At 46.0% G+C, this 19744-nt stretch overlaps 1 protein-coding gene across 1 annotated transcript in view; it reads left to right on the top strand.

Annotated features, from left to right (window-relative positions):
- The first annotated feature begins 8750 nt into the window (after positions 1 to 8750).
- The window catches only part of SLC24A4 (solute carrier family 24 member 4), a 247878-nt gene continuing 236884 nt past the window's right edge, over positions 8751 to 19744 (top strand). Inside the window, exons 1-2 of the mRNA XM_078765934.1 lie at positions 8751 to 8796; positions 9059 to 9250. Of these exons, the coding sequence (XP_078622060.1) occupies positions 8751 to 8796; positions 9059 to 9250 (238 nt within the window). The remainder of the gene's footprint in view (positions 8797 to 9058; positions 9251 to 19744) is intronic.

Below are 19744 nucleotides of genomic sequence, written 5' to 3'. Positions count from 1 at the left end.
CCCTGTGGCTTTGCTTGCCAGGATCACTGCCTGTGGCATAGAAGGGTGCCTTCATTCCGAGATGTCTGACTTGCTCGACTCACGCAGTCGATGACTTGCCATCGATGAAGCCCTCTCCTCCTTTCTAAGTGTCGCCTGGAGTTTCCCAAGGAAGTCGAGTTCCTCATCTACATAAACGATCTCGAGGATGCTGTGGAAAACCCTCTTTTGCTTTTTCCATACAAATTGACCTTGAGTTGTACAGAACCCCATCCTCCTGCTTGGCACACAGAAACTGTTGTTGTTGCTGTTCTTGTATAGCCCCGGACAGTTCTATCGAACAAGCCAGTGGCACGGAGACAGCCGATCAATCTCCCAGGAGCGACCCAGAGATCCCCACATCCAGGATGGTGTTCCCCAGCCTTCACAAAGTCAGGGCTTCGATGGAGTTAGAGAGGGAGAGAGACGAGGTAAAGAGCCGGTCCATGGGGACCAATTGGTACTCTGACTGTGACCGCACTGCCCTGACAAATCCAGGCAGCAGGGAAGAATGGGGAAGATTTGACCCCTGGCTTGCGTTGGGGGGGGGGGGGGGTACAACCACCATGAAGATAGAGTAGACAGCAACTATATCTCTCTCTGCTGATGTGGAAGTGATGAGACACTGGACTGATAAATGGAACATGTTCTTCAATCCAGGAAAACTCGGTCTCACACTGTCGCTCTGGAAGGATCGTCAAACGAACCCACCTCTGCATTTACTTGGTCATACCTTGGAAATGATTCAGTCTCTTGAACTTCTAAGTCTCACTATCAGCCATGACCTTTCCTGGGCCGACCATATGACAAAGCTGGTCTCCAAAGGCAGCCTCAGACTGGGCATCCTCCATCGATCCAAGTCTTGCCTTGAGATATCGGAGCTATTCACAGTCTAAAAGTCTATTGTCCATAGTTCATTGAAGTACTGTTCTGCACTTTGGCCTGGTGCTCCAGCCTCACACCTCCCTCAATCTCTTTCTTCTGGATTCTGTGGAATTTAAAACTCTCAAAATTATTGGAATTTCCCACAATGAGGCTGAAGCACAGTGTTTGTTCTCACATCACAGGCATATCGGTGGTCTGTTTTCTACTGTCTGCTCTCCCTGTCCTCTTTCCCTCTCTATGTACTCCAGGATGTATCCCCAGGATGTATGCATTTTTCCATTAACCGCCTCCTGCTTATGCTCCCCAAATCCAGGCTGACTGCACATCTCAACTCATTTATTCTTCACCTTTCCTGTCTATGAAACCACATTCCAGAGACTGTTCTGTCTCAGTCTTCCTTCCAAGGCTTCAATAAAGCAGTGTTCCACCGCCTCGTGTTATCCCCATTTCTCTCCTAAGTACTCTATTACCCCCATTAACTTTTTCTAACCTAACCACCTTACTTGCTACTTTCAGTGTTTCCTCCCATCATCCCTTTCCTCTTTTCCTGTTCGTTCATTCCCTTGATGTTCGTCCCACTGTCAGTTCTACCCTGCGCTTACATGAGCTACGCTCCTCGAAAGAAAATAGAAATTGAAAAAAAATAAATTTTGAATAGTTGGTTGGCATGGTTAATGTAACAAATCCAAAGGATTTTACAAAGACCACATCATTATTCAGTCCTTTGCTGTGAGGAAGTGCTGGGGAGCTGTCCAATAATGTTTCAACGTTGACGGTGTAATTTAGAATTTCATTTTGTTACAAGAACAAAAAGGTAATGAAGAGTACGTCGAGTGGGTTTCTTTGAGTTACTCATTAAAAAGCCCGTCAAAAATGACGGGTTGGAACAGTTCCCTCGACGGTGCAGCCTCGTGAGCATGCTAAAGTCTGAAGCCTCGGCCTAGTATAAGGTGTGCTTATATCGTCTTTTTTTAAATATTTATACGGATGTAAATGAGCACTCGTTTTACTCTGCGTGAGTTGCAAATGACGGGCAGTGAATTTCACCTCCCTGTGTCATTTATTACCATGCGCTCGTGAAGCGAAAAGCGGGGTTAAGCATTCAGATGCATACGTGTGCCGTGTGCCGCACGTGTCTGCATTTAAAAAATTCATTTTCTCGGCAACCGTTGGTCCGATTGACACGAAATTTCACCATAGAAGCGCCTCTGCCTGTACAATTTTTTTTATTCATAATTATGACGTCATAGGTCATGTGTTACGGACGCCATCTTGGAAAAAAGTTACACCTCTATATCTCCCAAACCGCTCAATGGAAAAAATTGAAACGTGGCTCATTGTCAAGTACTCACCATGGGGAATAAGATATGTTGATTATGATGTCATGGGTGCCTTCGTTATGATGTCATAATTCAACAGGGACAACGCTTAGTCTGATCAGTTTGAAATGTATTGTTATGTCGGGTGGGGTAGTGATATGTAGAGCCAGCTAGATCTGAATAGGTAACGTTATTCGTCTGTCGCGGTAAGGAATCTGACCTGTAATAAGTTCTGTGTGTTTAGGCGATTTGTCGGTTAAGATGTATACCTGTGGACATACCAGGTTGTTCGTGTGTTAGGTAGAGTAGGAATTAAAGAGTAGCGCCCCTGTGTGTCCACACCTGGTAGCCAAACCTTTGTCCCTTATGGCAATGCACACCTGTAGACACGTAGTTAGGTCCCTAGCGCAACATTAAATAAATCCCTTCCCTGACATGACTTTGGAAGACGGACAGGCAAGGGGAGGGCCGGCGCGGGGCGCCGCCGCATGGACCGCGGAAGGCGCGAAGCGGGTCGAGAAAGGGCGGGAAGTTACGAGGCTCTGGTTGGGTGCCGCGCCGAGGCTGACGTCGCCGCCAGAGGTTATAAAAAGAGCGTGTGGGACTCTACGTGCAGATTCCTGGCCCTGGCAGTCCCGGTGCGATCTCGAGTGGAGAAAGTCCTGTCCCTGGTTGCGTTGGCTCGCAGTCTTGGCCCTGGTTGAGTTGGCTTGAGAGTTGGCTTATCGATCGTGTGTGAAGATCGACCTCGTGGTGCTTGGAGCGAGGCTCGGTGCTGTGAACAGGCCTAGTGACACGTGTGATGCGGGCGGAGGATTCCTCCACGCCGGAGATTGAAGACGACAAGACAGATAAGACCGAGCTCCGCGTTCCCAATCACATAACGGACGTGTTATTTTGGTTGTTCACTCCCCCCTCCCCCGCCTGTCTGTATTTGTCGTCAGTGTGTGGGATCCCAATCTAGGAACTTTACATAACGTCGCGTTTCCCTGTCCCGATTCTTATTTCAATAAACCCTTGTATTATTTTCCATTCCCTTAAAATCTTGTTTGCCGTTGGAGTTCGATCGCCGTCTACAGTCAAGCGCTTACTCAGCTTCCACCTTCCTTCTTCCTCCCACGCGACCATAGTAAAATCCGTATTGGTTGTTGCCTCCGAATAAATCCGTTTAGGCCTATCCGCGGTCTCTGGTGTTAACCGGAGTTGCACGACAGTATTGAGCGTGATCTATGCAACAATTATATTAGAGAATATAAATTTGTGATGTCATTACTCACGTGGTCTGGCAGCCATATTGGATCCAAGAAAAAAAAATGTACAAAAACAGAAGAGTTGGCTCGCAACAAGTTGACTGCGCAGGGTAATCATTCTATGAATAACATCTAGTTTATTGTTATTTTTGAAAAACGTTTCTGTACACCGCCATTGGGGCTCGGTTTGCAAGCCACCGTCTACAATTCTAATGGAAGAGACAATGAATTACTCTTTTATGGAAAATGTTGTTCGAGTTTGTTTCATCCTCCAAAATAGACGGTAGTGAACACACATTCGTGTTAAAGGATTTGCCTTTAAAACCTGCTCTTATGAAGGGGGACAGACATCTGTACAAACACACAAACTGACATTGTGTTTTATAGGGTAGATGTGCAAATTTATGCACATCCGTTAGCACAGCACAGAGCACAGCAAATACATGTATGGTTACAAGACAGTTGCGAGTTTGTCCAATCATACGCATACGAGCGTGCCTTTGATGCTCGGGTTTCTGCCCACCACCCCGTGTCCTCGCCCCGTCCCAATTCCTCTCTCTGCCCTTTATTTCTCCAAGCCTCCCTCAATTTTGTCCTTCATCCCTGTTGTTGGTGTTCTCCCCTCGCCCCCCCTCTCTACTATTCCTTTTCTCCTGTTGCATGCTGATCCATTCAGTGCACTAGCTCTTCCACAAATCTTGACCTTGTTTGCAAAAAAACAAATATAAACTTTGATTTTCGCCATTTTGAAATATTTTAAAATGATCACTACATTTTTGTATATTGTTACCTCTGCCACTGAAGGTGGATGGAGGTTATGTTTTCACCCCTGTCTGTCTGTGTTTGTTACTTGGGAAATATTTGATGGGATGGGATTTTGAAAAGTATGTTGATCACTCCTCTTTGTGTGTGTGTTTGTCTGTCCGCTTACTTATACATACAGGTCACAATTTTAAACCGATATTCACGAAACCTCACCACATGGTAGAGTTCGTGGTCCGATAAAATCCGATATATTTTTTAAGGTTAAAAGGTCAACATAGGCCAAAGGTCAACCACTTTTTTTCAAATTTCTAAAATCCTCAATCTTCATCCGATTGACTTGATATTTGAATAGGATTTTCATATCGGCAAACTGAATTCAACCACCAACTATTTTTGAGATCAAAATAGGCCAAAAGGTCAACATAGGCCTGAGGTAAACCCCTTTTCCCCGAATTTCTAAAATCCTAAATTTTCATCCCATTGACTTGAAATCTGAATAGGATTTGCATATCAGCTTACTGAAACCAACCACCAACTATTTGTGAGGTAAACATAGGCCAAAAGGTCAATATAGGCCAAATTTCTAAAATTGACAATTTTCATCCATTTAACTTAATTTGAAGAAGATTTTCACATTCGGTCACATCATTCAACCACCAATTGTTTGTGAAGTCAAAAGGATGCTCGGCCGAGTGCCATTCTACTTTTTTCTCTTTTGCCAAGTGTCGCTCTGAGTGATTTTTCATTTGTTTGTCTGTCTGTCTGTCTGTCTGTCTGTGAACAAGATATCTCAAACAGTTGTGGACGGATTCGGACGAAATTTGGCAGAGAGGTAGCGTATGTGAAAACGACGAAATGATTGGATTTTGGTGAAGATCCGGATCCGGCTACTAGAATTTTTAAAGTGATTCTTCACTTTTGGGAGATCGGGCAAAAACGATATACAGTATAGCAGGAGATCTCAGGAAGTTGTGGTCGGATTTGGATGAAACTTGGTGGAGAGGTTAGGTGTGTGACGAGGACGAATCACTTCGATTTTGGTGAAGATCTGAGTATGGATTCAGATACGAGTTTTCTTTAATTTTTAAGTGATTCTTCACCATTGAGTGATCAGGCAAAAAGCGATATATAACATGATATTAAAACAAGTACAAAAAGTTTTAATTAAAACAAAAGCCACGTCGATGTTACACAATGCCTAGATGCAGCTGTGCCTATAACGTCGATGTTATAGGCACAGGACATTCCTATTGATTCGATTACTTGATGTTATTTTTGTGCAAAGTGAAAATATATCTCGGCAATTTCCCGTGTGTGGCGACGAATTTTTAATATATCTCGGCATTTTCCCGTCTGTTATTTCAGGCGGTGTATGACTGACCATGCCGCGATTAAAATATATATATAAATATCTCGGCAATTTCTCGTGTGTAGCGACACGTGAACGAAGCTATGCTCCTCTCTCCACATTATTGTGACGACGTATAAATTAAATATTTCATCGTGACGATTGTCATCAAATGGACGAATTTTTAATATATCTCGGCATTTTCCCGTCTGTTATTTCAGGCGGTGTATGACTGACCATGCCGCGATTTAAAATATATATATATATATATCTCGGCAATTTCTCGTGTGTAGCGACACGTGAACGAAGCTATGCTCCTCTCTCCACATTATTGTGACGACGTATAAATTAAATATTTCATCGTGACGATTGTCATCAAATGGACGAATTTTTAATATATCTCGGCATTTTCCCGTCTGTTATTTCGGGCGGTGTATGACTGACCATGCCGCGATTTAAAAAAAAAAAATCTCAATGGACTTGAAGTTACAGGCCTTTGAGAAATCATTTCGTTCTATAAAGGGCAACTTTCATCGGATTTTCTTCACGTTTTTTTTCAACCGAGTCTAAAACTATGTTAGCGACTGTGAAAAATGAAATGATATATCGAATTTGATTTGAAATAAAACTGTGTGAGAGAGGAAGACACCACCGGCCTACAAAACAGGCCTCAAAGCTATGCGAGTTAATAAAATGGTGGATATTTGTTTATATGAAGCCTCTCCCACAATGGGTGGAGCTATGGTTCCCAGAATGGGTGGAGCTTTGAGGTTTTGTCTTCTCTGCAAGAACAACAAGAAGAAGAAGAACAAGAAGAACAACAACAACAACAGCAGAGGGCACTCTATGAGCAGCGTCTGCGACGAGGCTAAAACGTTATGGACGAGTTACGTCTTAACTTGGTGGAGGAGGTGGGTAGGTGACAAGAACAAGCCGATTCGATTTTGGTTCAGATCCGAATCCAGATCGTCCTATCAGTGGGATACAAAACATGAATTGTCAACCTGGCGGAGGTATGCTCTCTACCGAGTGCTGTTCTAGTTTGTTGTGTTTTTTTTTAAATATGTAGATTCGTCTCGGGTAATTGTCCATGTTACTTACACTGTATTGGGATTGCAGACGCAAAAACGACGCCACTATTACATCTGCGGAGGCCTAGCGTATCAGCATCCTGTGCAGATTTTTACTTGTTTTCACTTCACCATGTCCACCTGAGACCTGACACCTTTCTGGAGGGAATGAGGAAGTGGGGGGAGGGGTTTCCACATTTACAGGCTTTGTTGAGTTTCGACATATATTTCAAGAGCACGTTTGTTCTCCTTTTAAAAAATTCTGAGTGATATAGTGTTTCGTTTGATGTTGCTTTTCCCTGAATTAAATGGGATTTACATTAAAATGTTCACCTTTGAAGGACAGTACTGCCAATATTAGCCTCAATTTCTATTCTAATTTGTGCTTCTGCTGCCAAAGTCATCAGAGGCATTGTGTTTTTGGGTTGTCCTTCCAGCTGTCTGTTTGGCTGTGTGTCTGTCCGTCCGTGATAGGTTTTCATCACTGCGATATCTTAAGAACAGCTGAAGGGATCCAAGTCAAACTTGGTACAACAACATGCATTTTAAGGCCATTTTCCCTGCTAGAGCGGGGGTTAGCCTTGCGGTCCCCATGACAATCTTCTCCATTTTGCCCTATTTTCTGCATCTCTCCTTGTTAACCCCCTTGCCCGCATTTCTTCTTCCACCATCTTTAGCCAAGTCTTTCTCGGTCTTCCCCGTCCTCTACTCCCTTCTACATTCATTTCCATCACTCTTCTCAACCAGTCACTTTCATCCTTCCTCAACACATGACCAAACCATCTCAACCTGTTCCTCTTCACAGGATCCATCAAAAGTCAAATTTTTCACATAATTCAAACGTGGTACAAGTGTGTATAATGATTCAAAGATGAACTGATTAGTCGATGGGGTCAAGAGGTCCAAGGTCAGAGGTCCTGTTGGGTAAAAATTATGTTACTGTGCTAACTAATGAACCAGTGATGGGATTTTGACCAAACTTGGTATAAGTATGGATTATGATGAAAAGATGAACTAATTCGATTTCAGCATCAAAGGTCAGAGGTCATGTCATGTAAAAAAGTGATGCTTTAGAACAGCCGAAGGGGTTTTGATCAAACTTGGTATAATGATGGAATAATGTTGGCGGACGCACATCGGTCGACTCTTGACGTCGAAGAGTGTCGTTCTGGTTGAACCCACGTGCATCCCGCATACCGTAGTTGTAGGTGAGTTCTAGTTTTGGTGCTGTTGCACTTGGCCATTTTTAAGTCATCTTATCTCGATTCTTGAAGAGATGAACTTATAGAATAGGTCGTGATGTCAGGATGTCTGTCGGTCCGTTAACCTCTTCCTATTTTTGCTACTCCTCCCGTATCACTTAGCTGATTGTTCTGAAACTTGACAAATAAAGAAGACGGTATCCCACACAATCGCTCAGGCTTCGATTTTTCGATTTCGGATCATGGGTGCTCCCAGGGAGGGGTGGGAAGAGGGTTAACCCCAAAACTTCGGATCCCGACTCCTCCCTTATTTACCGACCGATTGCTCTAAAACCTGATATCGCCCCTTCTACTCAGTGGTCCACAGGATTGCTCGTTCTTAGATATTTGGATTTAAGATCAGGGAGCTCCCAGCCTGGGGATACCCCCAAATCAGCAGAGGTCTGCACAACAACCGTCAGCCCACTCGGGGCTTTACTGTTTAAATATATGGCCAAGCATTTGGCCACTCTTTCAAGTTTCACATACAGATGCCAAATGAACGCGGAAGGATTGCAATAGCTGCAAGAAGAAGGTTAACGATTAGAAATGTTAGTTCAAATGAATGGGCCAGACAATGAAGTTATCATGTGGCACCAAGAATTCCTCTACCGGGTGTAAAGTCTTGGACCCAAAGCCGTCTTTTGTCACTTTTCTGTCACTTCTTAGACGTGTCAACAGTCTGGACTGCTAAGTCGACATCCCCCCCCAACCCCCCCAAACGATGTCGATTCCACGTCGCCGTGCCACGCGTGAAGCAACACGGCAAGTTTGGGGTCGGATCGCAGTTGCCCAAGTTTAGGCTTACCGACCGAGCACATGGTGTGGTGTTGCTATTGTAAAGTAGTGGGAAAATGTCATTGCTAGCTGCAAAAACTAACGTGGAAGCAGAAAGAGAAGGTGCATGGCCCTAATTTCATAATCTGTATTTTCAGCAAAGTCTTCTTTCTTTACTTGATATTTCAGTCTTATTATCGGATGAATAAGAGCAAAAGTTCTTCGTTAAGATTGGCCTTTGCATTGATCAATGAGAGTGATACATCCACCATATTATTAACAAGCGTTGATTTTGTTCTGCAATAAACTGTCGTCAGATGATGATGATGATGATGATGATGATTCTTTACCTCCAATGACATATTTTACATGTGGTATGTTCCAGGTCATACGAACGTGGATAGCACTGCCACATCATGGGGTGGCTTCGTCGACGGTATTTCCGAGCCAGAGTTTACACTTGTTGAGGAATTGGATGGATCCAGGAAAGGTGCGAGACTTGGGAGCCGTCCTGCAGTGGGAAGGAGGCTTCTGGCCATTGATGGCGAGAATGGAACTGGGAATTGCACCCCTCCTGGTACGCATTGATCATGTTACATTAGACATGCTTGTCATTTTATTTGAACAATTAAAATATGGAGATACAAGGAAGTTAGGATGCAGGAGTGGGCCATTTGGTCTCATCTGGCCTATGTGCCATGTACCTGCATTTTAAACTATATTTAAATTTTCGATCAATGTTATTTTATCACTAGTTCCTTTTCGAATAGCTTTTGTTTTGTGGTGTAAGTGTTGACACGATTTAGATGTTACCTGAACAGGCTCAATGAGGTTTAAATCTGCACACGACATTGAGGCTGCAATATAGGTCTAAACTATTGGGAGGAGGAAGAAGTGCCATGACTGCAAGGTTTTACATCTACAGTGCTCTCCATAAGTATTGGAACAATGAAGTCAAATTTGTTATTATTGCTATATACTCAAGAAATTTGGATTTGAGATCAAAAGATGAATATGAGGCAAGAGTACAGAAGGTCAGGTTTTATTTATTGGTATATCATCATCTCAATCTCCATCTCAATCTCTATCCTCCACCCTTCACCTTCCACCCTTCACCTTCCACCCTCCACCCTCCACCCTCCACCCTCCACCCTCCACCTTCCACCCTCCACCTTCCACCCTTCACCCTCCACCCTCCACCCTCCACCCTTCACCCTCCACCCTCCACCCTTCACCCTCCACCCTTCACCCTCCACCCTTCACCCTCCACCCTCCACCCTCCACCCTTCACCCTCCACCCTTCACCTTCCACCCTCCACCCTTCACCCTCCACCCTTCACCTTCCACCCTTCACCTTCCACCCTCCACCCTTCACCCTCCACCCTCCACCCTCCACCCTCCACCCTCCACCTTCCACCCTCCACCTTCCACCCTTCACCCTCCACCCTCCACCCTTCACCCTCCACCCTCCACCCTCCACCCTCCACCCTTCACCCTCCACCCTTCACCCTCCACCCTTCACCCTCCACCCTCCACCCTCCACCCTTCACCCTCCACCCTTCACCTTCCACCCTCCACCCTTCACCCTCCACCCTTCACCTTCCACCCTTCACCTTCCACCCTTCACCCTCCACCCTTCACTCTCCACCCTTCACTCACCACCCTTCACTCTCCACCCTTCACCTTCCACCCTCCACCCTTCACCCTCCACCCTTCACCCTTCACCTTCCACCCTTCACCCTCCACCCTCCACCCTTCACCCTTCACCTTCCACCCTTCACCCTCCACCTTCCACCCTTCACCCTCCACCCTTCACCTTCCACCCTTCACCCTTCACTCTCCACCCTTCACTCTCCACCCTTCACCTTCCACCCTCCACCCTCCACCCTTCACCCTCCACCCTTCACCTTCCACCCTTCACCTTCCACCCTTCACCCTCCACCCTTCACCTTCCACCCTTCACCCTTCACTCTCCACCCTTCACCTTCCACCCTCCACCCTTCACCCTCCACCCTTCACCCTCCACCCTTCACCCTTCATCCTCCACCCTCCACCCTCCACCCTTCACCCTCCACCCTTCACCCTCCACCCTTCACCCTCCACCCTTCACCCTTGACCTTCCACCCTTCACCCTCCACCCTTCACCCTTCACCCTCCACCCTTCACCCTTCACCTTCCACCCTTCACCCTTCACCTTCCACCCTTCACCCTTCACTCTCCACCCTCCACCCTCCACCCTTCACCCTCCACCCTCCACCCTCCACCCTCCACTCTCCACCCTTCACCCTCCACCCTTCACCCTCCACCCTCCACCCTCCACCCTTCACCCTCCACCCTCCACCCTCCACCCTCCACCCTTCACCCTCCACCCTTCACCCTCCACCCTCCACCCTCCACCCAACAGGAAATCTTTTTCCATTGTTCTCTTCTCACCATTGCTTCAGGGAGGTCACAGCTGTTGATTTTGGTGTAGCGTTCCAGTATATCGATGTAGGTTGTAGTGGGCCGTCCTCTTGAGCGGTGACCATGAGAAGATTCCCAGAAAAGTACCATCTCTCAATCACTTCTCTAACAGTGCCCACTAAACCTGAGACGTTTCTGGAGTGTTGCCTCTGATACTTTCGGGATCTTTCCATACAGTCGCTTGTTAGTCCAGTGTGCTCTCCATAAAATGTTGAGTAATGCCCTCAGTAGTCTAGTGTACACACCATCGAGCTGTTTGGACAGAGTGTTGGTCATCGTCCAAGTTTATGCTCCGTACAGGAGAACACTCCCGACTGTGGCACGGAAGAAGTGTTCCTTCAGTTCTCTGCATAAGTCGCTCCTCCAACCGACATTCATCTTTACTGATGCTTCCTAGGCTTTCGCAATCCGGACCTCCATGTCCTTTTCAGTGTTGTCAATGTATGACCCCAGATATTGAAAATGTGGGACACACTTCAATTTGCTACCACTGAGAGAGATGAGATCGCCAATGTTGCCAAACGACATGAACTCAGTCTTTTATTTGTTGATTGTAAGGCCGATTTCTGTGGCTGCACACTCAACCCTTTGTAAAAGTTGTTGCGCTTCAGCTAGTGTCGGAAAGAATGCGAATATCATCGGCGAAATCAGTATCTGTGATGGTGGTAGTTGGGTAACGACTGCTGCGTCTCTCATTTAGGGTGAATCCTAGCTGCTCATAACCGTCGATTGCTGATCGTAGAGAAAAGTCGAGAGTGATGATGAGGAGGAAATCCTTAACAGTGTCAACTTGTAAAGTGTCCCCTTGGAAACGAAAGTGTGCGAGAATGTCCCCTTGGAAACTCCAGCCAGTATTTGGAAGAAATCCGTTTCGCCGTCGGGTGGGCGTACACGAACTGTTGTATCTCAATACATAATACCTATAGCATTCACGATTGTTGGAGGAATGCCATATGCAATAAGGATTTGTACTGTTGCTGATCTGTTTTGGGTGAAACCCGTTTTGATTGTTGCGCAGTATTGGCTCGATATGCGGTCTTATCCTGTATAAGAGCAGTTTGTTGTAGATTTTCACAGAGATACAAGTTAGGCTGATTCCGCGATAGTTCTTTGCAACGCTTAGATCTTCTTTCTTCGGGAATAGTGCAATTTCACTCTTTGACCACTGAATTAGTTTATCCCCAGATAAAAGGCTTGGTTACAGATTTTGAGTAGCTGCTCGTCGAGTGCACAACTTTTCCAAACCTCCGGTGGAATTCCATCAATACCCGAGGCTTTGTTGTTAGCCATTGATTTTGTTACTGTTATTAGTTCTTTCATTGTGAAGTTTCCTGTATCAATTGGCAGTATCTAATTTACAACTGTATTAGTAGGGGCTATGATCATCGGTGGAAGTTAGGACCCAGATGGAATTAAAGGAAGATGGTAGAGATATAAGGAAATGCTGTTGAATGCAGAGAATGAATGGGACGGAAACATAGAGACTAACCCAGTTTTAGGACCGGCAGAGAAGATAACTGAGAAGGAAGTTGAGGAAGCGATAAAAGCATTGAAGAGTAGAAAAGCGGGAGGGCCGACGGGAGTTGTGGGAGATATGTTGAAGGCAGCAGGAAGTTGGGGTGTGAAGAGAATGACAGAGATCTGTAATCTGGCGGTGAAAGAAGGCCGCATTCCAGTGGATTGGGAACTGAGTACCCTTGTCCCTCTATACAAGGGGAAAGGTGACCCTTTGGACTGTGGCTCGTATCAAGCGATAAAGTTATTGGAGCATGGAATGAAGGTATTGGAAAGGGTTTGGAGTGGAGGATAAGGAAGAAAGTGAAGATCGACGAAATGCAGTTTGGATTTATGCCAGGAAGATGAATGACAGACGCGCTTTTTATTGTAAGGCAGTTGCAGGAGAAGTACATGGAGAAGAGGAAGAAGTTGTTTCTTGGGTTTGTTGATCTGGAGAAAGCATTCGATCGGGTTCTACACAAAGTAGTGACATGGGCATTGAGGAAGTTAGGAGTGGAGGAATGCTGGATCAGAGTCATGATGGCAATGTACGAGAGAGCGCGCACAACTGTAAGGACGAAGGACGGGAACAGTGGTGAGTTTGAGGTAAAGGTGGGAGTGCATCAGGGGTCAGTACTAAGTCCACTACTATTTGAAGCTGTGATGGAGGTGCTGGCTTGGAATGTAAAGGAGGGTTTTCCGTGGGAGTTGTTGTATGCAGATGATCTGGTGTTGATTGCGGAAAGTATGGATGGACTGAAGGAGAAGATGAACAAGTGGAAGGAATGTATGGAGACAAAAGGTCTGAAGGTGAATATCGGAAAAACGAAGGTGATGGCAAGTGGTAAAGCATGTGGTGAGGTGGAAAGAACTGGGAAGTGGCCGTGTGCTGTGTGCAGGATGGATGTTGGAGTGACCATTCAATGTGCAATGTGCGCTGAGTGGGTTCATCAAAAATGTAGTGGTCTGAGAGGGTCATTAACCAATGTGGCAGCTACATTCAAGTGTAAGGTGTGCACAGAGGGAGCTGCAGATGGAGGAAATGTTGAGTTGGATCTTGGAGAAGGCGTGAAGCTGGAAGGTGTGAAATTATTTTGCTATTTTGGAGACATGCTGAATGGAGAAGGTGGATCAGACTCGGCAACGGTTGCCGGAGTGAGATGTGCATGGAAGAAGTTTCGGGAACTGAGTGGTGTGCTGACAAGGAGGGGAGTGTCGTTAAACTAAAGGGAAAGGTGTATGCTGCATGTGTGAGAAGTGTTATGATTTATGGGAGTGAGACATGGGTCATGAATGTAGAGCAGCAACGAAGGCTGGAAAGGGTGGAAATGCGAATGGTTCGGTGAATGTGCGGAGTATCGTTGAGAGAGAGGAAGACAAATGATGAATTGCGAAAGATGATGGGAATAGAGGCTGTGATGGATGCTGTGAAGAGAAACAGGTTGAGGTGGTTTGGTCATGTGTTGAGGAAGGATGAAAGTGACTGGTTTAGAAGAATGATGGAAATTAATGTAGAAGGAAGTAGAGGACAGGGAAGACCGAGAAAGACTTGGCTAAAGGTGGTGGAAGAAGAAATGCGGGCAAGGGGGTTAACAATGGGAGATGCAGAAAATATGGCAAAATGGAGAAGATTATCATGGGGCCCGCAAGGCTAACCCCCGCTCTAGCAGGGAAAATGGCCTTAAAATGCCTGTTGTTTGTTGTGTTGTTGTATGATCATAGGTGGGGATTGTCCGAGAAGGTTTGCAAAGTGATCCTTCCATTTTACAATACTTTCGGCAGGGTTGCAAGCTCTATGTTTCCCCTTGTTACTATTTTTTCTTCCAGCAATTTCATTTACCATACACCATATTAGTTGTGACTGATAATGGACTGCTGCAGATGTAATTTTGATGGTTTTGTCCCTGATATACCTTTCTTGACATGCATCATAAGCACATTTTAGTTCTTGTCTTGTATTATCGTATTCAATAATATTAGTTGCGGTTCCATTTGCAGACTTTGCAATTTATGCAGATTTCAGTGCTGCATGTTTTGTCTGTTATATTTTCATCTTCCCACGGTACTCGACGTTTGCAATTAATCATTTCTGGTATATGTTTCTAAGCTGCGTAGTTGTGAGCGGCGCCGATATTGTCGTACAAAACATCGGCAGTTTGGGTACTTGTGGCTGCTTGCAGTGCATCAACTTGGGTACTTGTGGCTGCTTGCAGTGCATCAATTTGGGTACTTGTGGCTGCCTGCAGTGCATCAATTTGGGTACTTGTGGCTGCTTGCAGTGCATCAATTTGGATACTTGTGGCTGCTTGCAGTGCATCAACTTGGGTACTTGTGGCTGCTTGCAGTGCATCAATTTGGGTACTTGTGGCTGCTTGCAGTGCATCAATTTGGCTACTTGTGGCTGCTAGCAGTGCATCAATTTGGGTACTTGTGGCTGCTTGCAGTGCATCAATTTGGGTACTTGTGGCTGCTTGCAGTGCATCAATTCGGGTACTTGTGGCTGCTTGCAGTGCATCAAATCGGTTTTTCACTTCTACTGTGTACGCCTGAAGAATTGACTGATTTTTCAGCTTACTCCAGTCGTGCTGTGGTGGTTCGCATTTCATTGCACTGTTTTTCCACTGTTTGTTGATAAAAATGTAATCCAACTGTGCTCTATGTTTAGTGGTGGTAGTGAAAGTCCAAAGTTTACTTTTCCGTTTTTGGAACATATTACTCATCGAGATAAGTTTACATTCCACCATAAGATCTAATATATATCTGCCGTTCCTATTTGTAATATTGTTGAATGATATCTTACACTCAGCTGGACCAAGTTTTGCATTCATAATATCCCCTCCGATGATGATGATGTTGTGTTTCGGGACATTGTTTACAAGTTCTGTAATCTGATCGAAGAACGCCAGTGCATCTTCTTCCGATGACATTGGTTGGTCGGATTCTAGCATGGCTGCATGGTATTATTGTTTCTTCAGGGTTACCGTTGAAGGTTGCTAGCATTATGCTCCCGGTGTGTACCCTGTTTAGAATAGGTACACCGTATCCCTGCGTGTCGTAAGAGGCGACAAAGAGGGTTGGCGTCAGGAAGGGCATCCGGCCATAAAAACATTGCCTCAAAAAGAGAACCATGACAATTACAACTACATATGGGCAGGGTACAGCCCGAAGTGGAGATCGGTTTCTGAGGTTTGGGACATGGAATGTAGGGACAATGACAGGGATATCAGGAGAAGTGGTGGAAGTATTGGTCAGAAGAAGAGTGGACATATGTTGTGTGCAAGAGACGAGATGGAAGGGAAGTGGTGTGAGAATGGTGAAGGGTAGGCAGGGACAGAAATACAAGTTTGTGTGGCAAGGGTGCCCGGAGGGCGTGAATGGTGTTGGTGTCCTGTTTTCTGAGGAGTTTGTAGACAGTGTGGTGAGTGTGACTAGAGTGAGTTATAGGTTGATGATGGTGAAAATGATGATTGGAAAGCTCTTGGTGAACGTCATCTCGGGATATGCTCCGCAGGTTGGTCGGAGCGATGAAGAGAAGGACAAGTTCTGGTGTGCGATAGAGAAGCTGATGGAAAACGTGAAGATGAGGAAGTTGTCGTGGTAGGAGGAGACCTAAATGGACATGTGGGAAGGAGTATGGACAGTTTTGAGGGAGATCATGGGGGTTACGGAAATGGTGTCAGAAATGGAGAAGGTGAAAGGATTTTGGAGTTTGCTGATGGAGCTGATTTGTTGATTTGTAACACTCAGTTCCAGAAAGAGGAGAATAAGCTTGTTACATACACGTCAGGTGGGTCGACGACAACCATTGACTACCTGATGGTGCGTAGGCGAGATAGGGGGCACCTCTGGGACACAAAGGTGATACCGGGGGAGGAGGCTGTTTCACAGCACCACTTGGTTCTCTGCGACGTAAGGGTGAAAGGTGCGAAGAGAGCTCGGCGGGTGAAGTACCAACCGAGAATGAAGGTGTGGAGGTTGAAAGAGGTGACAGTAAGGGAGGCATTAAAAGAGAGGCTGAGTAGGGTCGAGGATGATGTGGTTGAGCTTGAAAGTCGTTGGATGTCAATGAAAGCTAGTCTGTTGGGAGCCGTTGGTGAGGTATGTGGATGGACAAAAGGACCACCGAGGCACTCGGAAACATGGTGGTGGGATGATGAAGTTGGAAAGAGGATTGACGAGAAGAGGAAGAAGTTCAAGGAGTGGCAGAAGGCGAAGGGTACGGGAGCAGAAAAAGCAGAGCATGACAGTTATAAGGCAGCCAGGAAGGCTGCAAAGAAAGAGGTAGCAAAGGCGCAGGAGGCATGTAGGAAAATGTTCGGAGAACGCATGGATTCGGAAGAGGGTCAGAGAGCGTGATTCAGGATTGCAAAGCAGATAGCGAAAGAGAGGTGTGATGTGATGGGGCTGAGTTGCTTGAAGGATGAAGTGGGACAAATCGTTGTGGACCCAGATGGAATTAAAGGAAGATGGAAAAGATATATGGAAATGCTGTTGAATACAGAGAATGAATGGGATGGCAACATAGAGAGTAACCCAGTTTTAGGACCGGCAGAGAAGATAACTGAGAAGGATGTTGAGGAAGCGATAAAAGCAATGAAGAGTAGAAAAGCGGGAGGGCCGACAGGAGTTGTGGGAGATATGTTGAAGGCAGCAGGAAGTTGGGGTGTGAAGAGAATGACAGAGATCCGTAATCTGGTGGTGAAAGAAGGCCGCATTCCAGTGGATTGGGAACTGAGTACCCTCGTCCCTCTATACAAGGGAAAAGGTGACCCTCTGGAGTGTGGCTCGTACCGAGCGATAAAGTTATTGGAGCATGGAATGAAGGTATTGGAAAGGGTGTTGGAGAGGAGGATAAGGAAGAAGGCGAAGATCGACGAAATGCAGTTTGGATTTATGCCAGGAAGAGGAACGACAGACGCGCTCTTTATTGTGAGGCAGTTGCAGGAGAAGTACATGGAGAAGAGGAAGAAGTTGTTTCTTGGGTTTGTTGATCTGGAGAAAGCATTCAATAGGGTTCCACGCGAAGTTTTGACACGGGCATTGAGGAAGTTAGGAGTGGAGGAATGGTTGATCAGAGTAGTGATGGCAATGTACAAAAGAGCGCGCACAGCTGTAAGGACGAAGGACGGGAACAGTGGTGAGTTTGAGGTGAAGGTGGGAGTGCATCAGGGGTCGATACTAAGTCCACTACTATTTGTAGCTGTGATGGAGGTGCTGGCTCAGAACGTAAAGGAGGGTTTACCGTGGGAGTTGTTGTATGCAGATGATCTGGTGTTGATTGTGGAAAGTATGGATGGACTGAAGGAAAAGATGAACAAGTGGAAGGAATGTATGGAGACAAAAGGTCTGAAGGTGAATATAGGAAAGACGAAGGTGATGGCAAGTGGTAAAGCATGTGGTGAGGTGGAAAGAACTGGGAAGTGGCCATGTGCTGTGTGCAGGAAGGGTGTCGGAGTGAACTCCATTCAATGTACAATGTGCGCTGAGTGGGTTCATCAAAAATGTAGTGGTCTGAGAGGGTCATTAACCAGTGTGGCAGCTACATTCAAATGTAAGGTGTGCACAGAGGGAGCTGCAGATGGAGGAAATGTTGAGTTCGATCTTGGAGACGGCGTGAAGCTGGAAGGTGTGAAAACATTTTGCTACCTCGGAGACATGCTGAATGGAGAAGGTGGATCAGACACGGCAACGGTTGCAAGAGTGAGATGTGCATGGAAGAAGTTTCGGGAACTGAGTGGCGTGCTGATGAGGAGGGGAGTGTCGTTGAAGCTGAAGGGAAAGGTGTATGCTGCATGTGTGAGAAGTGTTATGATTTATGGGAGCGAGGCATGGGTCATGAATGAAGAGCAGCAACGGAGGCTGGAAAGGGTGGAAATGCGAATGGTTCGGTGGATGTGCGGAGTATCGTTGAGAGAGAGGAAGACAAATGATGAATTGCGAAAGATGATGGGAATAGAGCCTGTGATTGATGCTGTGAAGAGGAACAGGTCGAGATGGTTTGGTTATGTGTTGAGGAAGGATGAAAGTGACTGGTTGAGAAGAGTGATGGAAATGAATGTAGAAGGAAGTAGAGAGCGGGGAAGACCGAGAAAGACTTGGCTAAAGATGGTGGAAGAAGAAATGCGCGCAAGGGGGTTAACAAGGAGAGATGCAGGAAATAGGGCAATATGGAGAAGGTCATGGGGACCGCAAGGCTAACCCCCGCTCTAGCAGGGAAAATGGCCTTAAAATGCATGTTGTTGTTGTTGTTGTTGTTATGCGACTATTAATCGGCTCAATGTTATTCAAGCTTTTATTTGCAGTGTTACTAATAAGTAGGCCAACACCCCCAATTGATGCCGAACCTTTCCGTGAGTGCAACAGTTTCGTTGATCTTTTCCGATGAGTTAAGTGTCCATGTGTTGAATGTTGCTACAAAAGTGGGATGTTTACATTTTAGAATATTCTGCTGTTTATAGTGTTGTTGGTGTTGTAAATGAGGGACTCAAAGCAACAGCTTCCACACAGGTGTAGCCCATGTGTAAATTGAGCAAATAGCATCCCAGCATGCTGCGGGTCATCTATAAAAATGCTGCACAGGCCTAATTGCCTGGTTTCTGTATAACGAGAACAGCCGGACCATTTGAAGTAGGGGGCCCCTCTTGAACCCCACCCACCCCACTCATATGCGAACGCCCCGGGCCACCAGGTGATTGGTGACCCCTGCAAACCAGGTCGCAACAGCTCTTCCAACCCCACCACCTCACCACTCCCCTCCTGGCATCCTCTCCCAGACTGCAACTTGGGCGGATATCTCCAAGAGGCGGTTAAGCAGCTTGTAGACAGGCATGTGCAAATCAACGCCGCATGCCGATTTCCAATGCTGCTGAAGCTGCCCCAAAGATTTCTCCACACGATTTGCGATCTTACGTGGCGCAATTTTCGATTTATGCGATGGATCTGGCCCTTTGAGAAGGGTCATTTGCATCATTATGGAGGCCATCAGGTGATCCACAAGATCATCTGGTGTCTCCTTCAAGCGGTTAGACTTGCCTTCATATGGCTCATGCATCGGTTCGGTGTGTAGGTAGCAGGTGGCAAACATCCGCTCAGCAACCTCAGTTTCCTCTGT

Source organism: Myxine glutinosa, chromosome 11 (genome assembly GCF_964187855.1).
Source record: "Myxine glutinosa chromosome 11, kmMyxGlut1.1, whole genome shotgun sequence".
In the NCBI taxonomy this organism is placed as follows: domain Eukaryota; kingdom Metazoa; phylum Chordata; class Myxini; order Myxiniformes; family Myxinidae; genus Myxine; species Myxine glutinosa.
The sequence above is the reverse complement of the archived record's forward strand: the minus strand, read 5'-3'. Positions and strand labels throughout refer to the sequence as shown.